Genomic DNA, 15,062 nt, shown 5'->3' with positions numbered 1-15,062 from the left:
ACTTTTGAGTATATTACTGATGCGATTGCGCTTGAAATGAAAACCTGCTGATTTGTAGAATTCTGCAAACACATGCCCTGAGGCTGGGCGGGATGGGTGGTGGTACTCTGCCTTGGTGCTGTACCCTGGCGCTTCAAAACGAATGATGCAGGGAGAGGAATCTCTCATCATTTACAGTGTCACTACCCCACAGAGCCGGATTCTGGGCTTCTGTGTGGAGGAGAAAGAGGGGAAGGTAATGCAGGTGCTGTTGTGCATGAGGAGCAAAGAACATGGGTCATGGTTTTGAAAAGTCACCCTCCAGCAACCCAACCAGCACCCTAAAGGACTGGTAACAGAGGCCCTTTGGAGAGGTGGGCATAGAAGACTATTAAATAGAAACTGATAAAAGACAAATTATGTTTATAATTTGAAACTCGTGGAGTAGAAAGCAGGTGTGAGGGCTCAGAAGAGGTAGGTGGGCTCTGGCCATGAGCAGGAGGCACTTCGGTCTTCAGAGGACCTCTGGCAGTGCAGAGTGGATGAAATCCTTTGTGTGTGCTCGCAGCTGCAGGCTTCCCCATCATGGGCTGTGAGGAACCTGTTGGCATAACCAAAGGTTACAGCAATATATTAATTGCTTTCAGGCAGGTCATCAGCAAGCATCAGCTGAATGATGAGAGGAAGTGGCTGGTTGGTCCTAAGAAAGGCATCTTGGCATTCTCTGCCAGGACAGTGCTCACCTCCACGGCCCGGAGTTCCCTGAAACCTACTCTGCATATTCTGCACTTTGAGGGCTTGCAGCTCGCTGAGGGTGAGCAGGTGGCTTTGGCCTAGAGGCTCTTCTTGGGAGGAGCTGTTGTAGGTGACAGTGCAGAGCTGCTTTAATGCACCCATCAGCCCTGGTGAGCCCAGGGGACTTCTGTGTTGGTTTGGTCAGATGCTTAGATCAGAGAGCTTCATTTTGGTGATGTATTGTATAAAAAAAAAAAAAAAAAAAAAGTATTCAAGACTATAGGTTAGTATAGTGAAATTAGAACTTACATTGTTTACCATGTGATCAACAACTGTTCCTTAGGCTTGCTCTTACTATAGTAAAAATAATAGGCAGGTGAAAGTTAAAAATGTTAATCAGATACAATATTCTTCCATTGTTTCTCACAAGATGCCTCACGAATGCCGATCTCCCAGCTGTAATGTTGCTCAGTAAGCAATAGCACGTATCTAAATGTTTGCAAAGAAAATAGCTCTATGGGTTTTAAATTGTCTGTTACAGAGAAGATAAATCCTCACTTTAGACTGGAAATGTGTGTTAACTTCAGAATTTGATGAATTTAGACGACTTTAAATCAACCTATGGATCATTTTCAGATGATGTTGGTATGCTCAAAAGTAACAGCTGAATTACTTAGTGGAAAGCTTTAAAAATACACTAGACTGTTGAAACAATGATTGGTTTAGTTTCAGTAGTCACCCCTCAGTGCTACTTAATTCTTTTCATTATGGCCAGAGAGACTGAGTTTCACAGTCAAAGCATCTGTGAAAAATTGTATGGAACTTAAAATTTTCATCTAATATTCCTGCTGTCCAATAGCACCATCTTTTTCCTTCAGCTTAAAAAGATACATTATAAACCCCACATAATTGTCTTCGAGAATACTGATTATCTCTGAACAAAGTTATGGTCTGAAAAAGATGACTTTGTATAGACACGTGGGGTGGGGGGAGATTTACGGTTCTTATCTGCCCTTTTCTGCAGAATACACTTGTGTATAGACTCAGTGTAACAAGCATGAGTAAAAAGTATCTGCATTTCCAGGGTGTCTCCAGACAGTAACACATGACTGATAGAAATATGGTATTTATTTTAAAAAATTATAAAAATGTTTTGGAACAAGGCATGATAAAAAGGAAATAGGGGGTGCTTGCTTTTCTTCCACATGTAGATCATGATACAGTAAACTTCGTAATACCCATTGACATTATCCACTAGCATTTTAATCCAAATTTTTCTTCTTTCCTTAAGAAGACAGTCTGAATGTAGGTAAATATTCAAAAAATTATTTCTTTCTGTCAGAGTTCATCTTTGGCCTGCAGTCAAGAAAGAAGAAACATTTTTCAGTTAATTGGAAACTCAATCTTTAACTGTCTAGTCCTGCAAATACATCAAGAAATGTTTCCAAGTTCGACAGACATTAATGGTCTGGCCTGGCAACTGGCACCACGGGGTACTGAGCAACGCCTATTCCAGTATGGCTGAACAACTGAAGACACTCAGCACTTTATATTTAACGCTGTAGGTACTGTACCTTTCTTCTGTGGCAAGTACATGGAAAAAGGTCGTCTTCAGGCTGCTGCACTTTCTCCATCCCATCTCTGATTTTTGGCTCACTCACTTGCAAGCTGGCATATTCCTAGTTTTAAAAAAGGAAGTTATCGTTAATTCATAAACTTGTCAGACTGTACATCCAGTTGTAAATACTGCACCAACCCAACTGTGTAGTTCTGTAAAACCTCTGGGGCTACAGAGTCTGCTCCTCCATACCATGCCACAGGCAGGGTAAGCAGATACTTGACTGCAGACAGGAGCCCCTGCGGGTGCCTCCCTGGAGTTTCGAGACCTCGGTGCTAATGCACAGATATTTTCAGCTGTGGTTCACAGGGTGCGTGTCTGATGTGGAATTCTTTGATCACTGTGGGCAACATATTCTTGCAGATTAGATCAAGATTTATGGAATCTGATTGCTTCTCTCAAAGCGCCAGCATAGTCTTAAGGGGTTTCATAGGAAATAACTGCATACAGTGTCTGTAAACTAACTGAAGTTCTTAACTGCTGCTGCTTGCTTTATGGCTTCAAGTACTGGACTGGCCAATTTCCAGCAGCTCCGTTGCCCTGAATTCTTTCTGCGGGATTTCTATTTTTGTGGTAGTAGCCATTAAAAATATACTAACCTGGAAAAGTTTGAAATAGTAACAAAAAATATGGTCTCCCATGAGGTTGTTTCTTGCAAATTCTTGTCCAGATTTTGCAATATTTTTTGCCTGTCAAAGAAAATAAAAGCTTTTTTAAATTCTCAAAAAATAGTAGTTGTTTCAAGATGCCAGTATTGATTCTGGAGTTAAATACAGTGTTGGCGGTTCAGGATAATTTACTTATTTTTATGTAAGCATTCTTAACTTTAAAAGTGAGGCATTCTTATGAAAATACTCTTTAATTTTTCAAAAGTTCAATTTAATTTCAAATTAAGGGCAATATTATGTATTTTTTTTAAAAAGTGGGTTTTTTCTTAGTAGAAGGGATGACAATTTTTAAGTTCTTGCCATAGATTTTTTTTGCTTTACAGAAATGCACTTCTTGCTCTGTTTTGTCTAGAAACATGGCCAAGTACTTCTAAACATATATTTACCTCTTCATCATGCTCTTTTGCCCACTGTAGTTTTTCTAGCAGATCACTCAGGTCACTTTTAAATGGAATATAATGTTTCCATGGCTGCAGCTCATTATAAAAGTGCTCATAGTAGATGGAATCTTGCTTCAGCACCACACTGTTTCCTGCTAGCAGATAAGGCAATCTGTATGCTGCCACTGTGCCATCAATATTAATTTGATATTTATACTGGAAAGAAAATGACCGTAAGTTACTAACAAACAGCAGATCCAAGTGGCTTGGGTTAGGTTATATTATTCTGAGGGCACTGGTATTACTGACTTGCCGATATTGAGAAAGGTAGGATTGGCTAGGCAAGCATCAATGTTTAAGTAGCTTTTATAATTTAGTTTGGAATTCATCACAGTGCGGGGTACACAGAGATGCCCTCTTCATCAATTAAGTTCTCCGGAAACTCTTAGACGCTCATCCTCGGATGTGAGGGAAGGTGTGCCACTTCATCCACTGATTTTCCCACTATGTTAGTTATGTTAGTAGTCCTGATCGCTGAATCAGGAAAAAGAAATAAAAAGGAACTTGGAGTTACATAGATTACACAAGGTTCTACAGAACCTTCAGCTGTATATCAAACATTATTATCCTCAGTGTAAGAGCTACATAGCAGTTATCCACTGGAGGGATGCCTATTCATGCTTGTTACTGGTGGTGTGCTGAAAAACTGCGTATCACTTTATTACCAGCAATACACACAAAGTCATTTGGTAATGAGAAACACTGAGAACCTAGTTCCATGAAAAGTGGTTAGTGGCTTACCTTAAAAAAATCAAAAAAAGAAATGTGCTTAACAATGGGGCCATAGAGGCTTTCATCATGTTTAAAAAAAAAGAAGTTTGTGAAAGCAGCATCTATGATCTCTGGATATTTTCTGCTGAGTTTTACAAGTTCGAGCCTCTCTTTGCGGCTGTCACGTCCTCTCCAGAACGCTGTGGTATTCTTGTCTTCCCATGATGGGCCAGTATTTGCTTGAACTGACATCATATCCAGACTGACTCTGGAGGAGAAAGAAGTGATTTAATAGTGAAACCTACTGGAAAGTTTTCAAAGTGCAATTACTTAAAAGAGTTTGCAGTACCAATACGCAAATATCAAGGATGAAGGTACATCATGAGCACACCCGCATATGTATTGTTTCAGTATTTCTGCAGCAATAAAAATGGATAAGGAACATCAAGTTCACAGGCCTGTGGCAAGACAGCATCAGTTCAATGACAACATGGCGTATGGAAATAGTACCTGTCAGTTGTCATGGAAAAAAGTCGCTAGAAGTGGGTATGGTTGCCAGACAGATGAAGGTGATGCATGGTAGCATAACTAGCTTAATACAACATATTCCTCTTCCTTAAAAACTTTGCTAAATTAAAACACATACATTGGGGAAGCAGTGGGGAGCAAATTTAGGAAAAGTCTTGATAATAAAGACAAGGAACCTGAACTAAATGCAGTGAACTGATAAACAGGTTCAAAATGGATTACAAAGATCTCTTAGAAGGTGGCTTTGTGGTGTTTTGAGACAGCAACAGAGCAGTTGCCAAGGCCAGTTATGCTCAGTAATCAAAGTGGGAGATGGTAGGTCATAGGTCAAGAATTCTGGCTACGTTGGGCTTTAAAAGGTACAGAAGAAAGATTCTAAGAAATTCAGGAAAAAAAGAGACCTGGCCAGTCGTCAACATGTTCATGGAGCAGGGGGAAACAGAGCAAACAAAATACCTACCCTTGAAACATTCCCTCTAAGTGCTGTTTTCAGTGACTTGATCATGTTTAGATTAATTTTGATTTTTTAGAAGTATTTTAATATATGTCATTTATGTTATAATACATAACTTGGCTGATGTTAAGAAATTGACTAGTTACTGCCTATGAACAGGGTGTCAATGTCTCAGTGAATAAATAAAACCAGTTGATATACTGCTAATACTAATACAAGTATCTTTTTGGAAGATCATTCACTGTGTATTTTGTGAAAATTTTAAGCAGTTTCTTACCGTCCCATAGTCTCCAAAACTGAGTCTGTTAAGTCATATGTTGGCATGACAATGTCTTTTGACTCACTGGACCCACACCATGAGAAGATGGGGTGCAGGTTCTGTGGGGACTTCTTTTTCTCCAGAGGCCAGTCCCCCAAATTAACAAAAAATTCTACATCTGGCATTTTCACCTAAACAGAAGCAAAGCAGGCACAAGTGCATTTTAATACAAAGCAGTATTCTTCTGGCATCTTGCATTTTGAAAACAACCTCACTAAGAGAAAAAATAGCCAGGTCACTAATATACTTAATGTACTTGTAATAAATCGTTGAAGTTTAGGATCATGTTAGAAATACACAGACCACAGAGTAAAGCCTATAATTTTTTATTTTTAAGATTTGCAGTCACATAAATGCGCTCTTTTTTTTTTTTTTTTTTTTTGTTTTAAGGGATAGGAACACCACAGTTTAGAGGATGGTTTCTTGTTATACCGTACACGACTGGCCACATAATCTTTGGACCAGGCTAGCGCTAGGATCTAGTAACCAATCGTACAGTTCCAAGGCAAGTTGAACCACCTTGTTGACTGTATAGAAAATTGCTGTTGGGTGGTAAATTAGTTTTCTGTCACATCAGTGAACTGATTTGCCCTGTGTCTGCATGATGACTAAATCCAACAGAAGTGACAGAATTGAACAGCCATGATGGGGAGATCACGTTTAATCAGCACTGGGGTTAATTATTAAGCAGAACATCCTCACTTCTTTAAAATAGTTGGCAGTGTGGAACCATATCTGAAATCACTGTCACAGCCAAAAACCAGGAAAAATACCACTGATGGCCAGGAAACATTGTAACAACAGGTGAGAGGGTGTAATTGTGCTGCTATACGCAACTTTGATGCACCCCCGTCTTGAGTGTTGTGTGTGGTTCTGATATGTGCAAACGAAGTAAGAGACAGAAAGGTGGCTACTATGATAGGGATGGACCAGCTCCCTTGTGAAGAGAAACTGAAGATGGTGGGACACATCAGTGTGGAGAGCATAAGGCTGAAGGCAACATATGGTTGAGTTTTACAGAACCCTGAAGGCATGTATAATGTCAGTGCAGAACTGATGTCGTATCTGTTCTTAGTTCACCCTCTTCATGACATTAACTTTTTTTAAAATGAAAATCTTCACTACATCCCCCTCAACTGCCTCTTTCAAAGCAAAAGAATCCTTGTCAGATTAGCTGGTCTTTCCATGCCCAAACAGCCTTCTTGCTGCGTAGTTCTTTAGGAGAAAGTGAAATGAGAACTGCACTGTTTTTACAAGATAGGCATGTCACAGGTATTATACTGGGACGTAATCTTTTTTTCTTTTGTTTTTGCCTCCTTCCTTAATAAGTCTTAATTGGGTATCTGACTATTACTAACATCTCATTATTATAGTGGCATTTTTTAAAAACTGTTGGAATAATTCCAAGATCTCTGTCCTCACTACTAACAGATAATTTGGAGATCATGATCATATGCGTGTGATTAGGATGATTTGTCCAAGTGTTATCATCGACTGTCTTAATATCTACATGAGAAAATATCTTCTCTGAAGAAAGAAAAATTATGAATTTTAATAATTCTCAAAACATACATATACACATAAAATTAGAATTTAAATATATTGCTGACTCCTCATTATATATATATTACATCAAAGCATTTCTCCTCTCAAACCCCTTTATTCTTCAGATCAGAATGGCTGATCACAGGCTTACATTTCAAGATTCTTCTGTGGCCCAAATAAATTACATTAGAAACTTAATGAAACCTATCTTTAGAGACAGAGACAGAAATTAATAATTTGCCAAGTATCAAACACCCTCCTAAATGGTTGAAGATACTCTTCTCTGACTTGACATGGGAAAACCTTTGGCAGCGACATCCATAAATTCTAAAGATGGAGACCCAATGTAGTACTTTTTGTCTTCAGTATCCAGACGAACAGAAAAGGTTTTACAGTGTACCTTCATTTCAAAGGGGTTTGGCCACACGTTTTAATATTCAGCATTAAACTTTATTAGCACAGTGCCATCTAATGGCTGTAATGGACATAGACAAGCTACAAACTATGTTCCGTACATCCTACATGGCAGAATCATTCAACAGGTTAAATCATCTTCTTCAACCCAACAGATCTATTGTCTTTCAGTGACACCATCTTAATAGAAATTACTGAAGTATTTAATGGGCATGAGACAAACTGTTTTCTAGATCTGTAAACAGTTTGTCTTTGGAGTTAGCAAATCTTTTCTAATATTTAGCCTAAATACCTTTGATGCAATTTAATTCCATTATTTCTTGTCCAACGCTACTGACACCAAGAACAGCTTACTTCCATCTTCCATAGAGCAACTTTCAGATAATTAAAGGTTACATTCATGTCTTCCCTTAGACACTGTTAGATGAAACAATCCCTACTTAAATGAATCTTCATTTGTGTGTTTAGTCATTCTTACCATTTTTCAGTGCAATGTCAGTAATTGAACAATCTGTCTTCAAGCATGACACCCAAAGGCAGATACGGTAGCATAACTTAATCCATTACTAATTCTGAGTATAGTGGAAAGGTTGCTTTACGTTTCTTTCATGCATTTGTTCTGTTAATGTGTATGTTTAGCTTTTCGCAACAGTGTGCCACTGTTGACTCCTGTTAAATTTGTGACACTGTAACCTTCACAGTTTTCTGCAGAAAATAACCACTTGCTCCCTGTTTTAAACAGGTGTCATAACAATATGACTTAATCCAGCCTTTGTGTTGTATCCTGCCCTTGTCACTTTATTTTATCAGTTTTTCCAAACAATTTCTCTTACTTGTTAAGAAAATCTTTAATTATGATGCTGTACCGTTCTTTCATTTTTGTTATCTGGAAATTTAATGAGCATAATTTTCCTGTCCATCATTCAGTCAAAATATAACAACATTATTAAATGGGGACTGAACCCAGGAGAAATCTTTGAAGAATACATTTGTGACACCTTTTGCCTCTCTGGAAATATTGGCAACTGTAATTCAAGTAAGGCTTCCCAAGCAGGTTACAGTAGTTTATTCTAGGCAAAGTTTTCCTATCTTGTTTGAAAGAAATTTATGAAACTGACCCTCAAAAGCCTAACTGAAATTAAGATTCTTGAGATCTGTGCAGAAAGCCTATTACCTTGTTATAAAAAAAAATTACATAGTTATGACTTATTTTTTATCATAAATCCATGTTGTTTCATACGAATTACCTTATCTTTCATCTGCTTATAAATAATGTGCTTTTTATTAGATTAAAGAATTTTTTTAGCTGAACAACTCCGTACTTCAGTAGCTCTTCTCTCTTCTTTCTTTCCTTTGTAAAAGACAAAGTGCTTTCTTTTTTTTTTACAGTCAAAAATATATATTAACACAGGTATCTTCATATTTCTCTTACTACGGTCTTTATGTAATAATCACATATTAGTATGTGCTGAAACTTCAGCCCTGCTGTATTCTGTCACTATTTACAGAATGTCAGGGTTTTTTTCCAGTGTTTCCCTAGGAAAGAGTCTGTGTGCTGCTTTTTGATTGTACATCAAGGGAGCTTCCCCACAGGCCACCTGTGAGGCTTTTGGTACTCTTTCTCAGCCCCGTCTTGTTTTCAACATACAGAATTTAATGGAGAACAATATACATTCACTATCTTTTATTTTCAGTCATTCGGTAAAATGCACTAGCAGAGACAGAATTTTCTATTAGATGCTACAGGACGATTTATTTATTCTACAGGAAAAAAACTTGCACTCTGTCCAAATCTATCAAACTCTTCTCTAAAAGCCTGCTATTCAATTAACATTTGTGATACTCCACGCACCGATCAGATAGATTTTCCTTGTTTGAAGTTGGCATGTTTTAGATTGCTGTCTGACCTTTCCATTATTCATCAAAGAACAAGAAGAGTTTTTTAACAGAAATGGCAACAAATATGCTGAAGTATATTTGTTAAGACCAGGCTCCTATAAATTAGGAGATATATGACTGTACACATGTACTCACTTTTCTTGTCAAAGAAAGCAGTATGGCATCCATGAAAATCCTGAAGCCAACATGTTCCCCATATGTCTTTATATAAACCTGAAAATAAACAAAGGTTTTACTAGTCTGGTGTTTTCATTTCAGAGAACGGTTGGCACAATTTAGAGCTTTTTTAATCCCTTAGTAACTAGTCAGACAGATTGTATGGCTGTATAGATTTATGGATCAGCTGGGAAGCTTCAGAAATCTCATCTCTGTAACTTATCACAGAAAAGTGACCAAAAAAAAGGACAAGATTTGCTTGCTTTTGCAGACGTTTTAGGTCTATCTCATGGAAACAGAAACTGGTTGCCCATTTCTGTTGTGTTCTATTCTAATTTCCATATGAAACTCTAGTGATGTCAGTACAGTTTTGTTAAAAAGAATTGTAGCTCTGATCCTCAGTGGAGCCAAAAGTGGTACTTCTTTACCTCAGAATTATGCGCAATGTAATTTATTGATGTATGTCAAATTAGATGATCGTGACACTCCACAGCAATATTACTCAGAGAACATGAAACTGAATTAGCATTTAAGAGACTTGGGTCTGTGCCCAGTACTCATACTGATGGCTTGAAAAGTAATTTGCCTTCACTGTGCTTCAGTTGTAATGTGAATAAAAAGCACTTTACAAAGTAGGACAGATATTGTTGAGCTCATATACAAACTGCAAAGTATTCAAGGACAGAGAAGCAAGCAAAGGAAGTTTCTTAAAGAACAGATTACAAGAAGCCTGTCAACTGAGAGCAGTCAAACAGCCTAGCTGTGTGACTTGCCCCCTATGAACTTCAGATCAACCCATTCTGTACCTCATTATCTTTGATGGTGTAATGACACAAACTCTGTCTTTGTCCAAACCTCTGTGGAATTTCTTTCGCAATCTTATCTGGATCAACGATGGGAAAATTTGCTAGGTCTCTTTGAATCTGTGGAATGATTTGAGGGCAGTTCATCTCTTCCAGCCACACACTGCTCTCTTCCTGAGGGCAGTCACAGCTTTCATGGTAAACAGGTCCTATCAGGAACACAATTATTACTTTTAATAAGTCATGCTGTTGAGATCACAAAAGAGGGTCGGGTACTGAGCATTCACTGCTTAGGGCCAAACCTTCAGCAACTCTACATGGATGTGTTTGAACTTTTTTTGACCCCAATGGGGTCAAATGCTAAGCTACATCAGCTTCTCTGTGCACCCTCTATGTATATCTGCTAGGCATCAGTTTTGCTGCATTTGTTTATTTTGAATAGTACATGCAGGACACTTATAATGAATCCATGATTCCAATAGGATTTAGTAGTCCAGAGAAGCGCTGAGGCTCTGCAGAATCCTATGCTAATTCTAGAAGACATTCTGGGACACAGTTTGTGAGAAAAAGCCATGATAGGAAATCTATGTGTAGTGCTGCTTCTTACCTTTTAAAATATATGGAGACTTTGCGACATGTTTATCTCCAGTTTTGACTTCTATCTTCAGGTTTTTGTAGCTTGCATACATCCTGTATCTCACAAGGAAGGAACCATCCTTCCTGTCTAATACCTGCACGCCAACCCGAGTGAACTGTTCATCAGGAGCAGTGATCTTCACTTGGAATGCATTTTCACCCGGTGATGAAGTGAACCTACCCAGAGAGTAAGTGTGAGCGGAATTAAACAGAAAACACACAACAGTTTTCTTAGTCTGATCCATTCCTTCTCAAGTTGACTGATTTCCAGTGACTTCACCGAACCACCCTAGGTCTTTATTAGGCACATCCTAATGTTCACAAGCAAGGCATGATTTTTCCAGACAAAAGTTTATTAGGTTACCTAAAACATCTCATGCTGACAGAAGCATTAGGTATCAAGAAGATACCACCCAAATACTCATGAACACCTCCAAAATCATCTGGTGCCCTACATACTGAACAGCGTTGGAAACATGGTCTTTGATTATATGGGAACGGAGCACCTTTAAAAATTTAGCAGAGCTCTCGATTAATAGTAGCTCAAGTGTGAAACAACAGAAAGGTAAAGAACATGGAGATAAATGGATCTTGTTAGATGTATCTTGCTGTCCTGTAGGGACAAGACAAGAGGTAACCGTTTTAAACTGAAAGAGGGCAGATTTAGATTAGATAAGGAAGAAAATCTTTACTGTGAGACTGGTGAGACATGAGAACAGGTTGCCCAGAGAAGTTGTGTGTGGAAGTACTCAAGCCAGGCTGGATGGGGCTTTGAGCAACCTGGTCTAGTGGAAGGTGTCCCTGCCCACAGCTGGGAGGTCAGACTAGGTAATCATTAAAAGTCTCTTCCAACCCAAACCATTCTGTGATTTTATAAAAAAAATACTAGGACAAGCTTCACTTTAGCAGCTTAAGACGTCTGTTATTTTACATACAGAAGCAAAATGTTTCCAGATTATTTTCCAAGTGTTATTTAAGGAAGTAAAAAAACAAAGTTAGACTTCTTAATCATTATAGTAGATCGTACAGGAGGACAAAAAAAAAAAAGGTTATTACAAATACCAGTGTCTTATTATGGAAAAAGCATTATAGTGGGATCACATAATTCAGTGTGTACTTAGAATGTTTTAGTAAAATTCACCAATCATAGAAAACTCTCTGTAAAACCAAATAATTTGAAAAATCATGAAATTTTCACATATCACTGAGGTATTAACAGAGTTTGCACCATCAAAATGCTGCATCTGCCAGCTTTCTTCCACCTCTTGAAACGCAGTCCCAATACGTAGGGAGAGTTTGGGATAGAGTGTGGTGGGAGAGGCTGGACTAATGGATTACAGCACAGCACCTGGTCACCTGTCCAGACATATGAGAGAGCTGACAGCTCCATTAAATGCAGGAACTATTTATTCTCCAAGATAAGATGAACTGGCAGCTTCCAGACTTGCACGTGCCACAGTGCCTCTAATCTGGACAACCCAATTGGAGCACTCTGAGCTCCTATCTGGCTTGTACAGTCACGGCTTCTTTCCTGTAGGAACAGAAAGCTCTGAGTGTTGCCTGAAAACTAAGATTACATATTTCATTCCTATAAAATTGACCTAATGGCCTATAGAGTAATTCCTAAATGACTCTACTGATTTTGTGCCTACATGTTTAGGAGAAACACTGATGTTCCTAACAGCGGAAACATGCTGGACACCTGAGCAGGTATATAATAAATTAAACATATTAGTTATTGTTAAAGTTTTGACAAAGCAGAATAAATCATAAGTTGTTGGCTGGACTAACATATGTGTTTTGCTACTGAATATTTTCATCTTTTCTCCTCTCATCCCCTTGTGCAGCTACTTGATTAATACTCCTAAAAAGATTAATTAGCTGTAAGTGATAGAAAGAACAAGTCATGTAGGTAGCCTTCAGCCTTCCCTTTCTTCATGAAAATCCCAATTTTTGCCTAAAAGGTGGAAGTGGTTCAGGTGGGACATGGGTAGGGAAAGTCAGCCTGGCCGAGGCTAGGGCACTGCTGCGATTCAGTGGGCAGGGGGTGAGGGGGGGCGGGCAGTACGCTTCCCTCCCTCACAAGAAATCCAGCAATTACGATCTGAACCCGAGGCCCGCAAATATTTAAGCGGCTGCCCAAGGTGGGGAGGGGTGCGGATGCCTGGGGACGCTCTGCCGCTCGCCGCCTAACTCCCTTCACCCTCCTGACGGGGAGGGGGGGCGGCGGGCAGAGAGAATGCGACTTTTTAAACTCGGTCTTTTTTCTGCTCACAACCTCCGTGAAAAGCAGCCGCCGCCGCGCTTACCTCTGCCCTTCGGCGTCCACGGCCTGCACGTAAAAATAGCGAGCGGGGAGGGCGGCCTCCGCCCGCAGCCCGGGCCCCCATACCGCGCTGCGCTCGGGGCTCAGCCGGCCGCCCTCGCCCGCGGCGGTCCCCGCCGCAACGGCTCCCAGGGCGACGCAGAGCGGCCACAGGCCACGCATTTACAGCGCTTTCCCCGACGGAGAAACACCGCCGAGGCGCGGGAGGCGGCGCAGCCGGGACCTTCCTCCTTCCCTCAGCGCCGCACCGGAGAGGCCCGCCCTCGGCGCGGCTGCATGGAGCGGGGGATCGCGGGGCCGCTACCGCCACGTCCCTGCGCCCGGCTGCCGGCCCGGCTGCTCGGGGCACGGTCCCCGCGGCGCCTCAGCGGGGCGGGGCGAGCGGGCGCCACACCCACCCGCGTCCGCGGGGCGGGGCCCCCGCTTCCCGCGCCGGGGGGGCGCTGCCGGGCGCGCAGTGCGGTGCGGCGGTCGGCAGGAGGCCCGCGCCCGGTTAGCCCCGGGCTGCCTCAGCCCCGGAGCTTTGCTGAGACCCGCCTCAAAGGAAGGGGGCCGGGGAAGGCCGGCTCCGCCTTTGGCCGTGACTCACGCATTCGGACGCCTCAGCGTCGTCGTTGTCTCCGTGTCATGAGATCAAGTTCCTTCCGTTCCCCGTAACGTTAGGGTGAGAAATAAAGAAGTTACTATCGGGTTTTCAAAATCCTCCCCAGAGCAGCAGAAGCAGGTGCGTGACGTCTGGTAGCTCAGGTTGCCGTCCTGGATTGCCTGGAGCTGAGGTGAAGGAGCACCCCACCAGCCCCCTGCCAGGCGGGCAGTGGCCCAACGTGGCCATGGGTGGTTCAGTGGCCCTTTGTCTGTGAAATGATCCAACCGCAGGTCTCGGAAAGCCAGTGTGAAACACTTGATGGTGTTCTTAACTACGTATAGAACCAAGGATCATTTAGGTTGGAAAAGATCCTTAGGGCCATCAGTCCAGCCGTTAACGCTGCCGAGTCCACCACTAAACCATGCCCCCAGGTGCCACATCTACACCTCTTTTAAGTACCAGGGATGGTGACTCCACCACTTCCCTGCGCAGCCTTTTCGGTGAAGAAAATTTTCCTAATATCCAACCTAACCTTCCCCTAGCACAACTTGAGTCCATTTCCTCTTGTCCTACCGCTTGCTATGTGGGAGAAGAGACTTGACACCTGCCTCCCTACAACCTCCTTTCAGGTACATTATACACACACATATCCAAATGCTTTTCTTTGTCATTTAGCTACAAAAAACTCACCAAAATTAAGAGTTCTTCACGGGAGAACTTCAATCCTAAAGGACACTTTCAGTTTTGCTCTTTATTGCTTTTCTCTTGTTAAGGTAAACAATGCAGAAAATTGAACCTCATCATCAAGGAGTCATGAATTTTGAGAAGGTTTTGTATTTTTCAGTTTGAAATACTGCAAATATGTTTACAGAAAAGCACACAAAACACCACTTGCTTTGAGAAAATTGTCAGCTGAGAAAGGACCACTTAGGTCAATGAACTTAGTCTTTTCCAGCCAGCAACTTCATCACAAAATGCCTTTAAAAATCAACTTTTAAAGGCATATCTTTTGTCTCCTGCTGTTCCCCTTGACATGGTATTTCAGGACATTCAGCAGTTAGAAGACTTGCAACTAAAAATTCATGCAGGTCCTATTTTATATCCATGACCCCTTAGCTCCTCTCCCTTCGTCATCTTTACTCTCCTGATGTAATTCACTGGCTGAAATCACACTCCTCAGCTTACGTTTTGTTGTATGAGTCAAGCTAGTCTCTTTAGTGGAAGAGAACTTTTATTTTAAAAGAA

General features: G+C 40.9%; 1 protein-coding gene across 1 annotated transcript; it reads right to left on the bottom strand.

The window, feature by feature from the left end:
* Positions 1–2: 2 nt before the first annotated feature.
* POGLUT2 (protein O-glucosyltransferase 2) lies at positions 3–13,586 on the bottom strand. Its single transcript, XM_074910751.1, has 10 exons — positions 13,215–13,586; positions 10,877–11,082; positions 10,273–10,478; positions 9,446–9,523; positions 5,411–5,583; positions 4,182–4,419; positions 3,387–3,596; positions 2,932–3,021; positions 2,289–2,393; positions 3–2,070 (listed from the first exon to the last, which is right to left on the bottom strand). The coding sequence occupies exons 1-10, from the start codon at positions 13,391–13,393 to the stop codon at positions 2,053–2,055; spliced, it is 1,503 nt and encodes a 500-aa protein (XP_074766852.1). The 5' UTR covers positions 13,394–13,586; the 3' UTR covers positions 3–2,052.
* Positions 13,587–15,062: the final 1,476 nt, after the last annotated feature.

The sequence above is a fragment of the Athene noctua genome, chromosome 1 (assembly GCF_965140245.1).
Source record: "Athene noctua chromosome 1, bAthNoc1.hap1.1, whole genome shotgun sequence".
Taxonomy (NCBI): Eukaryota; Metazoa; Chordata; class Aves; order Strigiformes; family Strigidae; genus Athene; species Athene noctua.
Note: the sequence above shows the minus strand (reverse complement) of the source record. Positions and strands in the feature narration are given on the sequence as shown.